Raw genomic sequence first — 16,493 nt, 5'->3', positions numbered from 1 at the left:
ATCAGGGGCCCCTGGGTGGCTAAGTCACTGGAGTGTCTGACTCTTGATTTCGGCTCAGGTCATGATCTCATGGTTTGTGAGATCGAGCCCCACGTCAGGCTCTGCACTGAGTGTGGAGAGCCTGCTTAAGATTCTCTCTGCTTGCTTTCACACGTTCTCTCTCTCTCACAAAATAAAAAAAATAAAAATTCATTATTTTTATTAAAATAATGAAAAAAAATTAAAATAATGAAAAAATAAAAAAAATTCATTAATTTTGCACATAGGCAAAATTAATAACAAATAATGTTCAAGTACTTACGGGATATGGAAAAGACATTCTCCTACATTCTTGCTGGGAATATAAATTGATACAGCCTTTTTTTCTGGGGATAGATTGGCAGTATGTATTGAAACTTAAAATGCACATACCCTTTCTTAAAATAATGCCCCCTTTCGGAATCTGTACCACAGAAAAAAGAGGTCTAAAAGGATATATGTGCTAAGATATGTATTGAATTATTAGTTGTAGTAGCAGAAAGTTATAATCAGCCTAAAATATCTAGCAATATGGACATACTAAAACAAATGACTGAACAAACTATGGCACAGTCATGTATTGGAATACAGTGAAGCCATCAAAAGAAAGAGCAAAATCTATAGTACTGACATGGCAGACATGCTAGGATGCCCATGATTTAATCAACGAATATGTGTATGTGTTGTGATTAAATCAGGGGTGGGTGAGTGGGTGTATGTGTGTGAATGTGTTTGTAGGCGAAAAAATTCTAAAAGTATACACTAATCTGTTAAAAATTATTACATACCTGGGGTATAGAAGTGCTAGGGTGACGGAGATTTCCCATTTTTTTTTTATGTACTTGTGCAGTGTTTGCAATTATTTTTTTTGTCACAAAGACATGATGCTTTATAATGTTAAAAAAGAAAAGAAATTATAAATAAATGCTAACCAACCTAATCTTTGACCAAAAAGAAAGAATTTGGTTTGAAGAACTGCTTTAAAAGGAGGTACAGGTAACATTGCCTAATGACAGTTCAAATAAACAAACAGAAAAACCTCTTTCTTGCTACTGGATTAACTCTGTATCTGGAATATATATTCCAGTGATTTGTCTCTGGTTATTTAATTCATTGTGTTTAATTGATAGTGTTTACTGGAGTATAGTGAAAACTATTTTGTACGTATCTTAGGTTGTGATTTATCCAGTGTAATATCTCCCCCAATGCATTGACTGTGAGTGGGGAATTAGTAAAGCAGATACGGATCTGGAGAGCAGTCTGTGGCTTTACTTATCTCCACAGGAAACCTTATTTCTTATTGATAAAGTTTGAAATCTTTCCTGTAACTCTTTCCAATTGTTCATTGTTGTTACTGTTTTAATGAGAGGTAGAAATGAGCCAAACCAACCTGCTTCTTTCCTTTTACTAATTTAATTTGAAAGGAAATTCTTCAGTCCAAATAAATAAGTGAGTGTGGATGGAACCAGATTCTGACTCAACATGTCCAATTAATTGCTTCCAAACATTAAGATAAATTCCTCAGAAACACTCACAAATAATAAAAAATCCACCAGTAAGGAATGATTAGTGAGAAGTGAGCTGGCTAGAGCCATCTATGCTTACAAAAACTGTATTTAAGTTGACATTAATATTTGCCATCTATTCTGTTATAAATATCAAGATTTGTTGTAGAAATATACCACCGATAGCACAATAATAAAGAAAACAGACTCATCTCAGGTTTTGAAATGTACCTAACAAACTCAACCTCTTGCAGAATAACTTTCTTATTCAAAATGGAACTGGGAATTGTTCAGCACACAATGAATCATTTTTTGGCAAGTACAATAGAATCTTTAGGGACATTTCACAGCCTCTTGTTCAATTGTTAGGATGTTTTTAGCTTTCACAGGTAGGGAAGAAGGTAGCTTGTATAGCCATCATCTTGTTGCTAAAATTGTACAGTAAAGATTTTTCAGAGTTGCTGTTGCAATAGATCTTTTTGCCTTTTCTCCCCCCTTCCTGTTTCTTTACCCAGAGCTGCTTTGTCTCTCAAAAACAATCTGGAATTACTTAATGCTAATGTTTTCTGGTTTTACTATTTACCCACGACTCAAATGTTAAACATTAATGTTGGAAACTCCCTTTTCCTTACCTCATAGTCCTATATTTTTTTAACTGTTATTTTGCCAGAAGAAAACCTCCTCTTTTCCCTTTCTATGTCAATGTACTTTTTTTTTCTTTAAATGACAAACACATTTTGTTTCTCTTTCTCTCTCTCTCTCTCTCTCTCTCTCTCTCTTTTTCAGGAGGCTTTAGAACTACCCCTGGATGATTCTGAAGTGACTGAGACCACAACGGGAAGCCAAGTGATTAAATATGAATATCATGTTTTATACTCCTGTAGCTACCAAGTGCCTGTGCTTTACTTTAGGGCAAGCTTTTTAGGTAAGACCATGTCGGAAGCTAAATGTAAATTCATAACATTTACATGTAAGGCAGAAAGCAGATTTAGAAAATTATTCCTGAGAGGAAAAAAAAATAGAGTTAAAAATAAGAAAAGTGTGGGTGAGGTAAGGTTTTACCAGTAAATTTTCTCATGCTTTAGAAGGAGTATCAAGACTTCAGAGTGAATGATATCATCCCAGCCTTAAGTCTGATCTTCAGATTCTTGGCCTCTTGCCCAACGTTGACTAAGCCCCCCTGGCCCTTTTTCTTTTCTTTAAACAAGTAGGAACAACTTAAAGCTACAATGTTTATATACTTCTAACTTTACAGTAAAAATTTCTTTCAATGTAAGAGATTCCATTAACTCAAAAGCCCCCACGCCTCCTTTCCCAATTGCTAATAATTATTTCAGGAACTGTTTATCAGTTAGTTCAAGCTATGTTTAAAAATAGCACTAACATTTCCTTCGACCATCTATACATCTCCAGTGCCTAAGCTTTCTGAGATGCTGTTACTCAACTTGTTCTCCTTGCCAAAGAAGGTGAAACACCCTGTCTCCTCTGAGGACTTGGCTGATAAAGCCATAGTGCCATGAGGACTCCCCCCTTCTTGTCCTCTGCCTAAACCGGATCTGCATTGCAAGGCTCTGCCTCCCCAGCCTACCCTTTCCCCTATTTCTCCTTTTCTATATGGCCTATCTGCAGCATTTTGCATTTTGAACAGCCTTCTAACTTTTTCTGGATAGCTAAGACATCTGAATTTAGCCAGTGATATTTTATTTTTAATTAAAAAGTAGCTTAAGCTGCTTTGAATGTGTATTTGGTAGATTTAATCACTTGCTGCCTTATATTGTTTAATGGTCTCTAATTTTGCAGTGTTGGCGGTTTAACAAGCACTTAGGATTTAAAACACAAGAACAAATTCTCATAGACTCCCTGGTGAGAAGATTTTAATCTGAGGTGCACTTCCTAAGAAGTGACAATTTGGGGTAAATTTTCAACATGGGACATGGGGAATTGAGGACACTGATAGTTACTAATTTGTGAACTCTTGCTGCAGGTTTATCCATATGATTATTAAAGGCCTTGAAAACACCCACTTTATTATGTTGTAATTCTATTTGGTTTGGAGTCCAAACATTAAAGTAGGGTTCTTGCCAGTGAACTCTGTTATACTAAAAAGTAGAAGGGGATACATTTATTTACCACGGGGGAGGGAAATATTTTTCTTGTTTTTGGTTTGCAATGTGTCTACCCAGTACCTTTCTAGATTCAAAGACATATCAAGGCTGCAGGTAGAGGAAATAGGACACCACTTCTTCAATACTGTACTTTCATATAATTAGTATTCACCATAAGCAGTTAATCACCAGAGAAGAGCTCCCAGAGACAAAACAAGTTGTTTAGCTTGTCAGCATTAGGGAATCGGAGGTGTTGAAACATGACTGCTTCTAGCTGGAAGTGGGTCTTGCCGAGGCCGGTGGATGAGCTCATATGTGCACTTTGCTCTTATGTGCCAACAGCTCCCCTTACAGTACAGCACAGTAATTGTTCCTGCAAGTCCGATTATATTTTAATGAAATTTGTGTACTTCCCAAGATCTTTTCTTTATGATGGTTTGCTTTTTCTTCAAAAACAAACAAACAGACAAACAAAAACCCCACTAACTCTCTTGGATCCTACCTATCTACTTTTAAGACACCCTTTATTTATGCTTAATGAAAGAAAGCCAAAACAAGTCATTTGTTTTATACAGCAGGATTCCTTGTTCCTTCCTCCCCATTCTGTGTTGTGTGGAATGAGCCCTAGGAATTTTTAAATTCCAGAATTTATTTAGTGTTTATTCAGGTACATTAAAATATCAAATTTAATTTTTCAAAGCATACTGGATTTTTTCCTGTAGAGAAACATGAAAAATGGTTCTTTCCTTTATCATATTCTAGGAATTTCTTTTCTCTTTTCTGCTAAGGTAACCTAATGGACATTCTAAAAATGTTTCGCCCTTTATTCTAGAGTCATAATTTTTCATGTATTCCCCTTATTCCATTCCCATTTCCTGTTATATCTGATTACTCTGGCCCTCCATCTGTTTGTTAAACAAATGTCTGTTAGTGTGGTGAATGGATTCCTAATGTATTCCTCATATTCCAGGTCCAGATTTTTCTTTGTCTCATTCTGAGAGAGTTCCGACCTAGAAAGAGGATGATTATAAAATTTCTTGCTCAGGGGTCTTTTTGTTGCTTCAGAAATAGTTCACTTAGCCTTGTTTTTCACAGATATTTAGAATTTCTTTTCCATTTGATTGTTAGTAAGAATTGGTTTCTCTGCTCTGATCTGAATTTTCTTCTGATATTTCTTTTTGTTTTTTGTTTTGTTTTGTTTTGTTTTTTAGGTAAAGCAGTTTGTAGTAATAGTTCCCATTTAAATTGATAGGACCTTTTCTTTTATGGTTTAGATTCCAGAAGAAATATTTATTGTGTTTCTTGAAATGCAGACACATTGAATTGTGAATGGGAATACTTCTTATTCCTCTGTACTGGCCAATGACCACCATGCCAACTATTGCCTAGGACTCAGCTAACATGGCACTTGCTCTTGTCACTTATTGTCATATCATTTCACATCATATCATATATAATATCACAGGTTTCACTGTAACAGAACTATTTATTTGCTTGTCCCCTATAAAATAATAAGTTAGAAGGTGGAGCTGTAAGGTAAAAAGAGGGAGGAAGGAAATTGATAGTGAGTATCTACAACCTACAAAGTGATAAGCTTTATTCATAGCAGTGTGGTGTGTGTGCGTGTGTGTGTGTGCATGTGTGTAATACATATATGACATTTGTTATTTCTCTTACTCATTTTGATACCCACAGTATCAACTGTGATACAGTATCAGTAAGTTTTATTGAATGAACCAATGATGAAGAATTTCTAACCATTTCTGCATACAACCCAAAGATGGAAACCTTGTGATGGGGTCTTATTTGAACTGCTCTGGAGGGTTATAAGGAAGAGAGTGATGCTGTTGTCTCCAGGAACTTCAGGACCCAAAACAACTACGTATCATTACTCTTTAGTCTGATGCTTCTCAGAGACTGCATGAGTGGTTGACTAAGGAAAAAAGAGTCCTGAGAACTCAAGGGGTGGGCATCCAAGCTCGCTGGGCAGCTGCCCTGCTTCTTTAAACACATATTTTTTATTTGCTCCTTGAAGGCAGACAGCCAAATTATGACACATTCTGCTGCTGAGTGAGCACCTCTCATTCCTACTACTTGGGCATTTAGGATCCCAGTTCCCTAGGGGGTAACATGGGTTTAAGAGAAGAACTAAGTCCTTCCCAGTATTCTTCTTTTTCTAACTCCTTTTCCAATTTTAAGTTTGGAGGGGGTAGTGGAACACACTTAATACATTTGTTACCCAGCAGTGGGTGAGAGGTAACTGCCCTTCTGTGTAATAATAATAAATACTCTACATTCAAATAGTGTTTGGCAGTTTATGAAATCCATTCTTAGAAAAACACTGACATTTTCAAGTGCTCACTAACGACCCTCCCAACCACTATTTTTTTTAATGTTTATTTATTTTTTGAGAGACATAGAGAGACAGAGCACAAGTTGGGGAGGGGCAGAGAGAGAAGGAGACACAGAATCTGAAGCAGGCTCCAGGCTCCGAGCTGTCAGCACAGAGCCCGACGTGGGGCTCAAACTCACAAACCATGAGATCATGACCTGAGCCATGATGTCAGATGCTTAACCAACTGAGCCACCCAGGCGCTCCCCTCCCCCCTCCACCACTATTTTTGAAGCACGTTGTGGTAGAGAAGTATTTGTATCATGCAGAAGGCTTTGTCTATTGCCCATCATTTCAGGACCTTTTTGTGTCCCATTTTTCCTTTTGGAGGGCTTGGTTTTGGTCAAAAGCTTATGGCAAGTGTTAGAAATGTAGTGTAAACCTTAGGCATGTACTTAATGTCTTAGGGCTTCACCAGAGTCCTAAGCTTACATAGTTTTCCTTTTCATTACAACTAGAGATTTCTATATTTATTTCAGCTTGAATTCTGATTTATTCCTGCTCTGTCTTTCTTCTTTTCCTTTGTTCTCAATCTCTATTGAAAAATAGACCAAGTGGTTCTTCTCATTTTCAAAATATTTAATTCTTTGGCTGACATATGGGTTCTTCTTGGGAACTGTTTTGACATATTTCTTTAATTAGTCAGTAGGGCTGCTTTTGAATAGGGAAGGAAACATTTCTTCCATTCAGCAACTGAATGTCTGTTCTTTCTGGAGATCCATTCTATTATTGGCCCAGGGAGTAAGTGTATAGAATTAAAAATGTAACCCAGATATTTCATGTGGAAGATTTGTCTACTTGTTATACGCCTAAAGGATGCTTATTGAGAAACAGGGAGAAAGGAATAGCCAAAGAATGATTCACTCTCAAAGGCAGTATGAACCAAACCATGATAAAGGCCAGAATAAAGGGAGAATAATGGAAAGTTTGGACTTAGAGCAGTGTGTAAATCATCAAAGAAGAAGAGTAAGAGGCTTGTTCATGGTCTGGAACAAGAAGTCATCTTTGGAATGCATTCCACAGAAGAGAATAGCCTTCTATGCATCCCATAGAAGAGAATAGCAGGAAAACAGAAAGATGGAGTTGGAGGACGTTGGGGAATAAAAGTAAAATATCCACAGCTCCATCCAACAGCTTGGAAGGGAAGGTAACAGGTTGGTTTTTCTGAAGAGGCTGGGAAAAACATTGGAGAAGATGAGGAGGGTGAGTGCCAAGCTATAGAGCTGGAGAGAGGATGGCATATTTGGGGAACAGTGAGAGGCCACTTTGAAGTACAGGTTTCCTTAGGATGAGCTGTGGAAGAAATGTTTTTAAAGATATGTTGAGGTCAAATTATGACAGAGATAATGGGTTGGAAGGGGTTGCCAGCACAGTGAGAGTTAAGGCAGCTTGTTGAACAGTAAAGAAAAGTTGGATTAGAGAGATATTTAAAGATCGAGGCAAAAATGATTCTAGTTAATTATTTACAATAAGCAGAAACTAGAAAATGATTTGACAGATAATTTAGAGTCTTATTTGATTGCAGAGAATCTTTAAGGAAGTTCATGTATTTATATAAGTTAGTAAATCTAGCCACAGCCATGATAATGGAATGGAACATGAATTTTAGTAAGTTGAAAAGAGATTCTAGGGATTGAAATGAAATTTAAAGAGCAAACAGTGAAAGTTATTAAGAAATAATGAAAAACTATTTAACTCATACAAAGATATTCAAATTGAAAAATCCAAACAATAGAGGATGTTTAACAAGAATTATTTGTTGAACCATGTAAATGCTTGAAACAATATGGGGAGTTAAGATGCTGGCTTAGGACATATGATGGGAATAGAATCCCATTGAAAAATCAAGCCCTGGTTTAAGAATGTATTAAAGAAAAAAATGTGAGAGAAATGTGAAACAAAACTACAGGGAGAGCTAATTAGCCAAAAGGTTCATTCTAACTTGTGTTAGTACAAAACACCACATTTGCAAAAAGCAACAGATTTTAAGTGGATCCAGAGACGAAGAAGAAGACATGAAAAGGTAAGTTTATTTTCTTACCTGTGAGAGACTATGTTTTAGCTTTCCTAGACAGGTGGATGCTTGTGTTGTGCTCCATAAAGAAGAAACATTTCTTTGCTTACTCTTGGCAAATGGGTCCTATGTGAAACAGCCTTTAAAAACATACATGAGTGCATACTGTATGCACAGCACAAAAACTCATTTGCCTATTTTCTAAATCTGGTGAAAAAATACCACTGTTCAATTTGAAGCTAGGTTATTGCTTTCCTCCTTCTCTAAAGTCATCAAAGCAGAGTTCTTTAAATCCATATATTAGGTGCTATGCTAAGAAGGTGGAGACTGCCTTTTCTGTAGGGAGAGGATCAAGTTAGATGGATACTCAAGGTACTTCTATATGGCATAGTAGGTCCAAGTGCTGGAGGTACCGAGGTTTGAAGAGAGCCAGGAGTCCAAAATGCTGAGTACTGGGATGCTGGACCATGAGGTTGGAATCAAAGCCTCAGAACACTTTGGGTAGAGTGCCTTCTGTTTCAGAACTAGTAGACCTAACCTCGTAGATATTCATCTGGTGATTTGGTCCTTGGAGTGCTGATGAATAGGTAGGTATCAATTCAAAATCGGTATCTTGGGTATGTTGTGGACCCAACGTTGCTTCCCTTGGGACATTTTCTGATTAAGAGATTCCTCAAGAAGGTTTTGTATGTACTTCCACTAGGTAAGTATTTAACTTAATTTAAATGAGAGATTATAGCATCACTTGCATTATTACTAGTTTTTAACACAATATGTGGACTGTTTATGGTGACTCAAAATCAGTACTTTTGGGGGCTTCTGAGTGGCTCAATAGTGTCCTACCTCAATAAGTGTCCTACTTCAGGTCAGGGCACCATTTAACAGTTAATGAGTTCGAGCCCTGTGTCAAGCTCTGTGATGACAGCTTAGAGCCTGGAGCCTGTTTCGGATTCTATGTCTCCCTCTCTCTCTCTCCCTCTCCCTCTTTCTCTCTGTCTCTCAAAAATAAATAAACATTAGGGGTGCCTCAGTGGCTCCTTTGGTTGAGCATCCAACTTCAGCTCAGGTCATGATCTTGTGGTTCGTGGGTTCGAGCACAGTGTCAGGCTCTGAGCTGACAGCTCGAAGCCTGGAGTCTGCTTCAGATTCTGTGTCTCCCTCTCTCTCTGCCCCTCCCTTGCTCGCCCTGTGTGTGTGTGTCTCTCTCTCTCTCAAAAGTAAACATTAAAAAAACTACATAAAAATAAATAAATAAATAAATAAATAAATAAACAAACATTAAAAAATTACTCCTTTTTGTCCTGTTGGCCATATTTCTCATAAAAATAGATTGAAACATACATACACTTTCTCATGTAATTGAAAGATATCTTATATTTGTTTTCTACTCAAATTACTAGACAAATATATAACATTTGAAAAATTTGCACTGGTAATTTTAAAAATACATAATGATTAAGCAGGTCTTTTAAACCATTTGTCTGGGCTATATTTGTTAGGTATACTTGGTTGAAAATAATTGGAGCTGACCATGATAAACAAAAAAGGATTTATTGGAAAGGTAGAACTTAGAGTCATCTGAATGCATTAGAATGACAGGAATGTCTGCCTTCCTTTGGCTTTAGTGGTGAGAAGTGGGGCTCTGCCTTCTACTTATTTTGGCATTTCTCTCCCAAGTTGGAAGTATGTTTGGATACTGAAAAATAAAATATCCACTCTATCTGCATCTACTTAATACTATAGATTTATAGAATCATGTTTTTTAAATTTATTTATTTGTTTATTTATTTATTTATTTATTTATTTATTTGAGAGAGAAAGAGAGAGGCACATGGGGGAGGGGCAGAGAGAGAAAGAGAGAATCCCAAACAGGCCCCATACTCAGTGCAGAGCCCCATGCAAGGCTCAATTTCATGACCGTGAGATCATGACCTGAGTGGAAATCATGAGTTGGACGCTGAACTGACTGAGCCGGCCAGGTGCCCCCAAGCATGTTTTTTTTTAATATAAATTGTGATTTTTAATCATGATTGTTCAGTCTTTATTCTTAGTAGTAATTGTGCTACTTGCTGTAGAAATAATGTTGAATGTTCATCTATCCAACCATTCAAAAATATTTGTGCACAAGGCATGAAGGTGTCTGTGGAATACAGAGATGAATAAAGGAAATCAGAGATGGATGATGCCCTCAAGGAGCATATGGTCTAGTGAGGGAAACAAGACAGGTCTGAAATTTACTAACAAGGACAATATGTTAATAGCCATAATAGAGGTAAAAGTTGCCACCACGAAGAGTAGATCGGTGGTTGCCAGGGTCCGGGCAGTAGGGGAAATGAGGAAATGTTGGCTCAAGGGTACAGATTTTCATTTATAAGATAAGTAGTTCTGGGGATCTAATATACAGCATGGTGTCTATCATTAACAATATTTTATTGTACACCTGAAAGTTAACCAAGAGAGTACATTCTAAATGTTCTAACCACACACATACAAATGGTTAACTTTGCGAGGTGATGGATGTGATAACTAACCTTTTGTGGTAAACATTTCCTAATATATACATATATTATGTCATGTTGTATACCTTAAAGTTACACAATTTTATATGTCCATTATATCTCAGTAAAGCTGGGGGGAAAACTGCTACCAGGGCTCAGAGAGCAGAGATTATCTTGAGCTGGAGTGATTAAGAGAGATCTTGGCTGGACTTGGGATTTGTCCATGCAGTGATGAGTGAAAGAGCAGGACAGCCTAGTAAGAAACCCAGGAAAGGCAAAATTCTAGATACTCCTAGGTTAGGCAGTGTTAGTGGAGACCACTAGTGACAACTACAACAGCATAACCAATATGTGTGCATTGCTTTATGGTTTGCACAGAGCTCCTGGGTAGCGACAGAGCGTAGTGGTAAAAGTGCAGGGTCTGGAGCCAGAAAGCATTGGTTCTGATTCCTAGCTCTGCTACTAATGAACTGCAGTTATCTAACTTTTTTTTTTTTTCTGTCATCCAAAAAAAATTTTTTTGAGATAATAATAATCATAGTAGTAATACCTACTTCATAGAGTTTTGAGGTTTGTAAGCTGATATATGAAATGGGGCTTGGCATGTAGTACCTTTCAATAACGCTAGCTGTGTTGGGGCACCTGGGTGGCTTAGTTGGTTAAGCTTCTGACTCTTGATTTCCGCTCAGGTCATGATCTCGTGGTGGTTAGTGAGATTGAGCCCTGCATTGGGCTATAAATAAATAAATAAATAAATAAATAAATAAATAAAAATAAACATTAAAAAAAATGCTAGGTGTGTTGTGTATCTTGATCCTCACAATAACATTGTAAAATAGGAGCTGGTATTATCCTTGTGCACATTCATAAAAACTGAGTGCTCGGAGGGGTTAAATGATTTATTCAAAGGTACGTAGAAAATTATGGGGTTGAGACTCAAACTCTTTAGCTCATTTTTTACTGTATGATGCAGTAACCAAAATTTAGGAAACATGTAGGTTAACTGATGTCGTATGTAAGTAAAGAGAAGTTTCCATAATCTGTATTTTTGGAATATTTTTTCAGATTTCCTGAGATTAGTAAAGACACAAAATGATAGAAATGTACATAGGAATAAATAAAAATTACAGAATTAGGCAGCATAGTTTCTGGTATGAATGTACATGAACAATTAACACTCATTTCATATCACAATATAATTTTCTCACTGAAGCAAAAATGAATTTTCCCCTTTGGTGGAGCATCATCTCTGCCTTACTGTGGAGTATGACATGAATTTTATATCCTTCAAACCTCTCTTGAAGACAGTATATTGAATAATGACAGATTTCATTGTGAATAATACACCCTTTCCTTTTTATTTCTAGTGACCACGTTCAGAACATTATTATTCAACTTACTGTAAATAATGTATACTCTCTGTAATCTTCATTTTAGGAGTTATGAAATTTTAGTGAAACCATGCACAATAGGATAAAGGTGACTTCTGCGTGCTTGTGCTAGAGTTAGGTGGTGCCGGTGAAATATCTCATGCTGTTATTTGATTCATGAAAACTAATAGTCCTGAGAAATTTAATTTAGAGAGCCGCACATTTTGAGTAATATATAGATTACTTGACATGTAGGTTATTATTCAATTGAGAGATTTTATATGAAAATTGTTAAATTAAATGCTACTGGCAGTTGCTAAAGATTGTACTTTTTAATTATTCTATTTTTCATCCAGTGTCTCTTCTTCTTTTGTCATTGACATTCTAGGTTGCTGACAGAATATTCCTTTAGCTCAGATGTGTATTGTCATTCCAGGAGATAGAGGCACACAGTAGGCACTCTATAAACACTTGTTAAATAAATGACCTTAATTTACCATGCTTACTTTGTAGGTTGCTGCTGAAATTATTTCAGCTTCTACTTCAATTTTTCAAGTATGCAAGGGATTTTACTGAGCTTCTCAGCCTCAGTGTGATTAATGAGATTTCTAAGCATGTTAAAATTGGTGCTATCGAATATCTTAGGTCTAAAACTAGGGAGTTGTTGATTGAGTATGCTTATGTCATATCTGACTGAGGCCAGACAAAAAAAATAGACCCTCTTAGCATGATTTAAAGTTTCTGATTGAAGATACCTTCAACTGAACATGAAGGCACATTATAATGTGTTTCATGAGCTTAACTAAATATTACTTATGCCCACGATTTTATGTTAAGTTAAAGTTTCAGGTCTTTGGTTTTCTTTTTTTTTTTTTTTTTTTAATTTTTTTTTTTAACGTTTATTTATTTTTGAGACAGAGAGAGACAGAGCATGAACGGGGGAGGGGCAGAGAGAGAGGGAGACACAGAACCGGAAGCAGGCTCTAGGCTCTGAGCCATCAGCCCAGAGCCTGACGTGGGGCTCGAACTCATGGACCTCGAGATCATGACCTGAGCTGAAGTCCGACGCTTAACCGACTGAGCCACCCAGGCGCCCCAGGTCTTTGGTTTTCATAAATAGATTCAAAATCACAAAGTCCAGGGGTACCTGGGTGGCTCAGTCATTTGAATGTCCTACCCTTGATTTCAGCTCAGGTCATGATCTCAAGGTCATGGGATCGAGCCCCACGTTGGGCTCTGCACTAAGCATGGAGCTTGCTTGGGATTCTCTCTCTCTCTCTCTCTCTCTCTCTCTCTCTCTCTCTCTCTCCCTCCCTCCCCCTCTCCCCAGCTTGTGCATGCTCTGTCTAAAATTAAAAAAAAAAAATCACAAAGTTCTTTAACTGTAACATTTAAGCTCTACTTCTATGACATGATTTTTGAAATCTATTCGATGATCTCAGTTTAATGGTTTCACTGGAATTTCTGAAGTTTCCATTTGGTTTTGAAATAATTAGAGTCACAATAATATTTTGAATATATTTTATGATTATGTCAAAAATTTTTGTTTTTGCATAAAAGATCATAAAACTAACTTTTGTATGTCTTTGATCATGAGGGTAAGAGCTGTGACTGGGCACATTGATGATAAAGGGTTAGGGAAAAGAACCCACATCATAATTCATTAAGTTATTATTGTCTTATGTGTATGTGGGAGGCAAAGCTATATTTCCCAAATCATCTGCAGTGGAAATGGTCAGCAGAAGCTGGAGAGATTGGCACTCTTGTCAGAGTAGCTAGTATAAGCACTCATTTAAGCATCATTAATCCTTTTTTTTTTTTAATATTTATTCATTTTGAGAGAGAGAGAGTCAGAGCGTGATCAAGGGAGTGGCAGAGAGAGAGGGAGACACAAAATCTGAAGCAGGCTCCAGGCTCTGAGCTGTCAGCACAGAGCCCGACATGGGCCTTGAACTCACGAGCCATGAGATCATGACCTGAGCCAAAGTCCTATGCTCAACCGACTGAGCCACCCAGGCACCCAATCCATGTTTTTTTTTAAAGCATATTATTAATATATTTTTTATTTTAGAGAGAGATGCCATGAGTCATGGAGAGAGAGAGGGAGAAAGAGAGATACACACAGAGAGAATCTCAAGCAGGCTGCATGCTCAGCGTGCAGCCCGACACAGAGCTTGATCCCACAAGCCTCCCACATACACATAAGACAATAATGAGTTAATGAAATATGATGTGGGTTCTTTTCTCTAAGCCTTTACCATGTGCCCAGTCACAGCTCATACCCTCACGATCACGAGCTGAGCTGAAATCAAGAGTCGGATGCTCAAATGACTGAGCCAGCCAGGCGTCTTAATACGTGTGTTTTTAAACAGTCTGTAAATGCGTTAGAGAATTTAATCACATCTATTCACTTAAAAAACACTGTTTTCTTTCTAGCCGGTAGGTAGCACTGTTATAAACATGCATGTAGGACTATCATGCATCCTTTTATGCTTTGAACTTATTATTTTTAACTCTGTAATTATCTGTTATTCTAAGTTGAGCAGATCATTTTTTTAATTCCTCTGTTGTAATATGTTAGCTTTTTTCCCTGTAAATTTGGTGTTGTCTGAAAATTTATGTCACATACCCTCAATTCTAGCATCAAATCTGATGAAAATATTTTATACCATTTGTTCTGGGTCTTTCCACATTGCTGCTAGCTGCTGATTATTGCATTTTGTATGAATGGTTACAGCAGAATATGTGGGTTTTTGTCTGGTAATATCTGAACCACTTACCCCATCCTTAGGTTGTTGGGTGGAATATTTTAAGGAGTAAAATTAAAATCATTATTGATATTAAACCCAGCATTCTTCTCTAGGTCTGCAAAGCCTTTCTCTGTCTTAGAGGAAATAAGATTAAGTAGGGTGTCCTTTCATTTATCATTTATTCAGTAAATATTTATAAAGCATTTGCAATGTGTGAGTGATGGGGCTTGGAACTGCACTGTGGGACTGTAGTGGGGAAAGGATAAACATGGTCTCCGCCCTCAGAGGCTGAGGGAGCAGCAGGAAGGGCACTGAGACACCCCTCACAGGCCGAGGGAACAGCAGGAAGGGCACTTCCAGCAGGAAGGGCAATTCCACCTCCAGTGCAGTCATGAACTGGCTGCATAATTTTGGCTGATGTATGGTTCCCAAGACCTTGGTTGCCTTATTGATAAATTGAGTAATTATACCAGCTCTAACATTTTATTCTCCTACGACTTGATTTCTTCTAACTTTGACATCTGAAAATTATTTTAAAAGCATGTCATCTGTTTATAATTTTATTATTTGGTTTACTTTTTAACATTGAAGTACTTAAGATCCTATTCCCCTCTTTGAACATCAGTGCGCGCGCACACACACACACACACACACACACACGTGTGCACATACATATTTTGAAGATGTGTAGTGCTTATCTTAAGGGCAAAGTTTGGCCCTGCTCTGTAAATGTGTTCAGAAAACAATATAACACAGATACTGAAGGCAGCTTGTTTTTAACTTGTAGCTAAACATGACATTCAAATGTTAATTGGATGAATAAATCTTGTTCATTTTACAGACATGGAAATGTCAATGGAATAAAACTATTTATCACAAGATAATGGTCTCCTGCCACCAGATAAATGCCAAGATGAAGATACTTATTGAAAATGTATCAAAATATTCTATTGCTATTTATTGAAAATAAAGGTTGAGGAAAAGTTCAACTTTTCAGGTCAAACATGAGAAATGCCCTGCCTATGGTATTAATGTATTATATCATCAAACACAATGTGCATGGTGTAGGAACATGAGAAAATTCTAAGAAATAATGGCCCTTAAGTGAATCCCTTAGCTTTGTAGTGTGAAAGTTACCGGAGCCGTTCAGTGGGAGCTAGGAGGAGATACCTACTATGTATTAAGCTCTGACTGTGTGCCTGACCCAGTCCCAGGTGTGTTCACTGATGCACACCTGTTCACATGAACAGAATTTGAAAAGGATAATTATCCTCATTTACAGGTAAGGTTGAAAGCCAGATAGCTTGCAGTCCATAGAGAGTGCTGAATTCAAACAGCAGAATTCAAACTCAGAATTCAACAACAGAATTCAACAGCAGAATTCAAACTCAGCCTGGACTCCCAAGTCCAGAGATCTTCTCTTACACTTTGCCATCTCTACTTAAACTCCATAAGTCTGAATGAAATACCTTTTGCTTTTGGGGGTGTGGTTTGAGTAGATTATTTCTCTGAGTTTTATTGTAACCTGATGAGCAAATACTTCTTCGGGTCTAATGATTTGACGTACTGATGAGCTTTCTTTAAGTGTTATTTTCCGCTTGCCTAAAGAAGGGAGCACACTCATAAGTTCTGAGGACTTGATAGCTCTGAGTGGGACAGTAGCATTAAATTCTAGTAGTAAGACCACCTTCTGCTGGCAGTTTGTGCTTTCAAGGTCTTTAGGTAATTTTCTCTTACTACTTTATTTTGCCAATTTAGACACCTATTTCTCTACTAACCTTATGCCATGGTGGCCTTCATAAAATAAATTATTTGGATTGTTACGAATATAGGTGAATTGT

General features: G+C 37.2%; 1 protein-coding gene across 13 annotated transcripts in view; it reads left to right on the top strand.

Annotated features, from left to right (window-relative positions):
* The window catches only part of ATG10 (autophagy related 10), a 270,304-nt gene that overhangs the window by 162,793 nt on the left and 91,018 nt on the right, over positions 1-16,493 (top strand). For all 13 annotated transcript variants that reach the window (XR_013556212.2, XM_060637763.2, XM_060637759.3 and 10 more), the window contains one exon: positions 2,310-2,448. Coding sequence is in view for 12 of the 13 variants with exons in the window: in XM_060637763.2 (XP_060493746.2) it covers positions 2,310-2,448 (139 nt within the window). In the remaining variant the exon portion in view is untranslated. The remainder of the gene's footprint in view (positions 1-2,309; positions 2,449-16,493) is intronic.

Source organism: Panthera onca, chromosome A1, assembly GCF_046562875.1.
Source record: "Panthera onca isolate mPanOnc1 chromosome A1, mPanOnc1 haplotype 2, whole genome shotgun sequence".
Classification (NCBI taxonomy): Eukaryota; Metazoa; Chordata; class Mammalia; order Carnivora; family Felidae; genus Panthera; species Panthera onca.
The sequence above is the reverse complement of the archived record's forward strand: the minus strand, read 5'-3'. Positions and strand labels throughout refer to the sequence as shown.